Genomic DNA, 5,871 nt, shown 5'->3' with positions numbered 1-5,871 from the left:
TATATATATATATATATATATATAGAGAGAGAGAGAGAGAGAGAGAGAGAGAGAGAGAGAGAGAGAGAGAGAACATTTTATTTCTGCATATAATAAGATTCAAAACCCATATGGAATATGCCTCCATATGGCACGTTTTGTTAGAGATATATGGATCGAAAGAGACAGCTGCCTTGAAGCAAAGAACAAGCATATATGGTTTACGGTCCACACTCCACAGAGAATATAATATATTTCCTGAATAATATATATGCTCCATATCACCATCAGTATTCAGCTGTATCACCACCTCTGATGGTACCGCGACGAGCATGCACATTCCTCAAGAATTTATATCTATATATATGCACACTACCTGGCCGTAACCAATAACCATCGATATACCAGAGTTATCTGTTCGTCATTCTTGATCTGCTACGTATTCAAGGTAATAACATTATCTTAAATTTCTATTATACATGTTGCATGATTCACTGTCTCCTACTCCATCTCCATGTACAGATAATTGAATTTTATATATTATAATGTTTCGGCGTTTTAATTTACTGATCATACATAGACTTGCCTATTAATACATCATGCTTTCATTATATATAGACTCTTTTGGTCCTTTGTTTTGCAAGTGTTGTTTCCACTTTCAAATGAAATTGCCATGCATTCATGTATGTTCATCATTAACGTACGTAAGAACTAAGAAGGATTAGACAGATGGCCAGGATTAATTCCAAATAGGAAATAGCTCTTATGATTTCTTATTGCAAACTTAAATTATTTCAAATTAATCGTTAGCTCCTACTAATTTGTGGAACCGGCAGCTTGTTCTGCAGGTATATTCTTGAAGATGGATGCTGCTATTGGGAAGTCCGGTGGAGCCAAATATGACTGCTTGCTTTTTGGTATGATACAAATCATTCAATGTGAAACGTTAATTTGTTAAGATTTCTGGATTTGTTGTCAATATTAATTCGACTCTTTCTTACTGCAAGCCCTTTTGATTAATTAAGTGATTAATGTATTTTTGTTAAGATTTCTGGATTTGACTATTAAATGTACATTCTGCAGATTTGGATGATACTCTTTATCCCCTGAGCTCAGGCCTCAACTTGGCATGTCGCAAGAATATTGAAGGTACGTATATGTATATATATATGAATCAGATATATCGATAATGTATTTACTTATTATAAGTTATAGCCAAAACTACATTAAACAGTATTAACTGATGATCGAGGTTGAGCAATTACTACAGAGTTCATGCTGCAGCAATTGCAAATAGAAGAAGGTGAGGTACCAGGGATGTGCCTGGACCTATACCGGGAATACGGGACAACCATGGCCGGTCTAAAGGTAAAATTTACAGATCACTAGCGAACTGTCCTTGCAGTTGCATTCCCCTTTAAGTTGGTGGAGTCGAGATTTTATCAATCTCACTTCAAATCATAGTTATATATGTATACCTTGAATTTTGATATATAGTCCCACTTAATCTCTCTCTCTCTCTCTCTCTATATATATATATACACTACATATTCATCCAGGCTCTTGGTTACGAATTTGACAACGATGAGTTTCATGCCTATGTCCACGGTAGACTGCCCTATGACTTATTGACGCACGATCTGGTGTTAAGGAACCTTCTGTTATCAATGCCCCAGAGAAAAATAGTACGTCAACTAATTAATTAAATTTGTTAAAGCTTGTTTAGATGACCTGCATTTCATCCTGCGCATATCTATGACATAGTTACATATAGTCATCAAGTCGGTCTCTTTGTTTATGTAAACTAATTTATTAAGATGCTTCTTTGTGTTGGTGGTTTCAGATCTTTACTAACGCAGACAGGGCGCATGCAGCTCAAGTTCTCAACAGGTTGGGCTTGGAAGATTGTTTTGAAGGCATCATATGCTTCGAAACTCTTAACCCTCCTCATAATCTTGATGATGAAGCAGAAGAAGTACTTAATTGCATGAGCAGTACTCCTACTGCAGCAGATGACCTCCGTACGGTCCTCCCAAAACAGGCACTGGAGGCTAAAGCCACTGACTTGACCGTTACTAGTCTAATCGGTCCCCCCAAGTCACCAATCCTTTGCAAACCCTCTGTGAAAGCAACTGAAGCTGCCATTCGTATTGCAAATGTTGATCCAAAGAAAACAGTATGATCGATCATTCAATGCTTTCTTAGCTAGACATGAAACGTCGCGCTTTAAATTTTTTGGTTAAACTCTGTTTACTACCACTCATGTTTCGTGGTTTTCAACATTTAGTACATCAAGTTTTTTTCATCCCAGAGTCATACCTGAAGTATTAATTTTGGGATAGTCTCATATATCTGTTAGTCAAACTGTTAGTTCTCACGTTAAATGATGACATGACATCCATGTGGACAATGATTGGACGTTACATGTCATTAAAAAAAAAATTAAAAAAATTAATTAAATTAAAAAAAAATGATAAAAAAGAAAAGAAAAACCCCATCCCTTCTTCCCCCTGCACCCCCAACCCAGAAGAACAAGAACAAGAACAAGAACCAAAAGAAGAAGAAGTAGGAAAACAAAAAAAACCCAGTCCCGCCCCCAACCTAGAAGAAGAAGAAGAAGGAAAAAGAAAACCCAGTTCATGGTCTGGGTTCGCGTTCGCGGTCGCGGGGCAGGGTGGGGGACGAGCTGGGTTTGGTTGCTGTTTTTTTTTTCCTTCTTCTGGGCTGCAGATTCAGTTTTTTTTTTTTTTTTTTTTTTTTTTCTCTTCTTCTTCTTCTGGGTTGCAGATTTGGAACGCGGGGCCGGGGGGTGAACGAACTGGGTTTGGGCTGCTGTTTTTTTTTTTTTTTGTCTCTTCTTCTTCCTCTTCTTCTTCCTTCTTCTTCTGGGTTGTTGATTCGGTTTTTCTGTTTTTTTTTTCTTCCTTCTTCTTCTTCTACTGGGTTGCAGATTCTGTTTTTTTTTTTTTTTTTTTTTTCTTCTTCTTCTTTTGGGTTGGAGGGGGGGGGAGAAGGGATGGTTTTTTTTTTTTTTTTTTATAATAAATTATTTAAATATTTTTAATGACACGTGACGTCCAGTCATAGTTCACATGGGCGTCACGTCATTGTCCACATGGATGCCCAATCTAAAATGAAAAAAAACTTGATTTACTAAATATTGAAAACTATGAAACATGAAGGTAGTAAACAAAGTTTAACCTTTTCATTTTATTTAGCTTCAAACAGAGAGGAAGCTGTATAATGGAGATTATTTTCCCCTTCTGTTCTCAGATTTTCTTTGATGACAGTGCTCGAAACATAGCAAGTGGGAAGGCAGCAGGACTTCATACAGTCATTGTAAGAACTATCTACATGCAACTAGTTAAAAAAAAAGATCAATTGAAGCATTCAAGGATGGAAACTTCAAGCATATCACAAATAAATTAAACAAGCAACTCAACTAATTGAAGTTGAATGAGGTTTTCTGATACAATTAAGTGGAAAAACTTATGGCAGGTGGGGAGCTCAGTACTAGTGCCCGGTGCAGATCATGCGTTGAGTAGTATCCACAACATTAAAGAAGCATTGCCTGAGATATGGGAAGGGGAAGAAGGCCAACAACTCGAACAATTTATGCAGTCAAATACCGTTGAAACAGTAGTCCTAGCATAGGTCTTCTACCGTGCCACAATTTCCACCTTGAAATGCAAATTTCAGCTAATCAAGGCTGGCGGTAATTTGGTGAAATAAATGAAATTAAGGATCTTTATGAATCCAGCTTATTATTACACTTGTAAAACGATAGAGTTCAAAGAATAATTTGTGTAACTGACTCCTGGTTCTTGTATAAAAGAGACTGTTTTGCGCAACAGGACATATGGAGCAACTCCATTCTAGCTTATGTATTGGCATTTGAACTTTTCTCGGCAGCAATGAAACGTAGATGCATGATTCGTAAACTATATTCCACAAAATAATTAATATACATAATTAAGAACAACTCTGGAGTGGACACACCGGCAAGCTGCGTTCCACAGTTGTACTTTATGTCATGAAAAAGCAACTCTCCACGGTTAACGGTTTTGCATGGTAAATGAGGGACATCTGACCTGCTTGTTTCTTGGGATTCATATTTCCTCAGAACATCAGTTCCTTCAATTACAAGTTCGAATCCGAAACTCACGTGGTGATTCTCCTAACTGCTGATTGATTATTCAATAGAAAATCAGAGAACCATAACTCAAAAGAAGAATTAATATAATGTGCTGATAGTACCAGTGTTACCAGAGGCAGAGGGGAATTATCGAGGTGGAAAAGTTAACGAAAAAGAATATGAATCCAAGCTCAATCATTTTCTTCTTATTTGCTTGCTTTCTACTTTTCTGTTCCTTCAAGTTTTTGTTGATTTAAGTCTTAATTGTGGATATTTTTAGAATTCTATTTTAGGTAGGATTAGGATTTGTAATCTTTAGAATTTGGTTTTCGTATCTTAATTATATTCCTTATAGAATAAGGCATATGTGCCCATATTATAAATTCTAAAGGATGAATAAAGTAACCAAGCATTTTTAATGATTTTCTTCTTGCCATCAAGAGATTGGTTTCGATCCTAATTACAAATAGTAAACTGCACAATCGGTGTGTTTTTTGCACTTGTGCCGTGTGTGTACATCGCAGTTGTATTGAATTGCAGAGTGTGGGAAGAGGGTTGGTTTTGTTTTGCCGTGTGAAAGTTTGTACTCTTTTATGCTATTTTGTCCGTGTATCAGTGTGTGTTCCCTATACAATTGCTATTGTACCCTAATAATAACATACAAGGAAAGTACTCGGGCAGGTATTCCAATTGCTGCTTGCCGGTGTAGTATGTCAAACAGTTGTTTTATTGTGTACCGTTCTCCGTATGAGGATCTTCTCCGAATCCTTTCTGTGAGGATTTAAGAGATATTTTAATCGTGTTCGTTTATCGTAAATCGTGTGATCAGTTTTTGTCAAGTACTATTTTTGTTCAATTTTGAATAAAAATTTTAAAATAATTTCTGACCGCATAATATACGATGAATGAACACAACTAAAGAATCATCTGGATCCTCACAAAGAGATCTGGAAAGGATCCTGGGTCCCGTTCTACTATGTGTACACCGTGCCCAGTTGCGGTGCAGCAGCAGGTTGGTGACGTGCGTGGTTTGTCTGCCGCCTGGAATTGCAATGATGTGCTGGTGGTGCAGTGTGTTGTTGTGCTGCGTGGATTGGCTGCAATTGTTGTTGTGCCGTTTATTGCTGTCTATAATTACTTTCCGTGTAATCGGTTGACGTTGTTGCAATTGTTGTTTTGTCCTTTGCCGTGCTTTGTTATTTGCAGGACAGTGCTGTGTAGGAGTATTCTACTGCAAGTAGGCCTCGTGTGCAGTCGTGTGTGTTATTATAATGGCGATCATGGGTTGAATTTTGGATTCCGGTGCAATGGATCATATGATTTAAGACAAAACTTAGTTTCAATCTAAATCCATCCTCATAGAAAGTGTGTGGTAATTGCTAATAGTACTATTGCTCATGTTGTTGGAGCATGAACAATGTGTCTTACACCCTCTCTCCTTACATAATTGTTTATTGATAGTTATTGTCCCATCACTTATTATATGTACCATAAGTTACTGAATAATTGGATTGTGTTGTATTAATGTATCCTTCATTTTGCTTGCTTCAGGATATTCAGATAAACGAGATTATTGAGTGTGACACTAAGAAAGATGTGCTATATTATGTGGATGATGTGGTTCCTGGAATAGCTAATTTGGTTCGTGCTTCGTGTAATAGTAATCTACAGAAGGTATTGTTGTTGCATCAACGTTTATGGCATGCATCTTGTAAAGTCTAGTATTAAGTGTTTGGCTTTTATTGTCAAATATTGTA

General features: G+C 36.9%; 1 protein-coding gene across 5 annotated transcripts; it reads left to right on the top strand.

Annotated features, from left to right (window-relative positions):
• Positions 1–284: 284 nt before the first annotated feature.
• Positions 285–3,862, top strand: LOC103953057 (uncharacterized protein C24B11.05). Of its 5 annotated transcripts, none has more exons than XM_048578495.1 (8): positions 285–427; positions 816–896; positions 1,063–1,128; positions 1,250–1,347; positions 1,539–1,664; positions 1,823–2,155; positions 3,229–3,318; positions 3,478–3,862. In XM_048578495.1, exons 2-8 carry the CDS (start codon positions 842–844, stop codon positions 3,631–3,633), a joined length of 924 nt encoding a protein of 307 aa, XP_048434452.1. In that variant the 5' UTR covers positions 285–427; positions 816–841; the 3' UTR covers positions 3,634–3,862. The 5 variants fall into 5 exon arrangements, with proteins under 5 accessions (XP_048434452.1, XP_048434456.1, XP_048434454.1 ...); XM_048578499.1 differs by having other exon boundaries at positions 293–427; positions 3,270–3,318; XM_048578497.1 differs by having other exon boundaries at positions 297–427; positions 3,253–3,318.
• Positions 3,863–5,871: the final 2,009 nt, after the last annotated feature.

The sequence above is a fragment of a genome, unplaced genomic scaffold (assembly GCF_019419815.1).
Source record: "Pyrus x bretschneideri cultivar Hongxiangsu unplaced genomic scaffold, Pyrus_bretschneideri_v1 Contig121, whole genome shotgun sequence".
In the NCBI taxonomy this organism is placed as follows: Eukaryota; Viridiplantae; Streptophyta; class Magnoliopsida; order Rosales; family Rosaceae; genus Pyrus; species Pyrus x bretschneideri.
The sequence above is the reverse complement of the archived record's forward strand: the minus strand, read 5'-3'. Positions and strand labels throughout refer to the sequence as shown.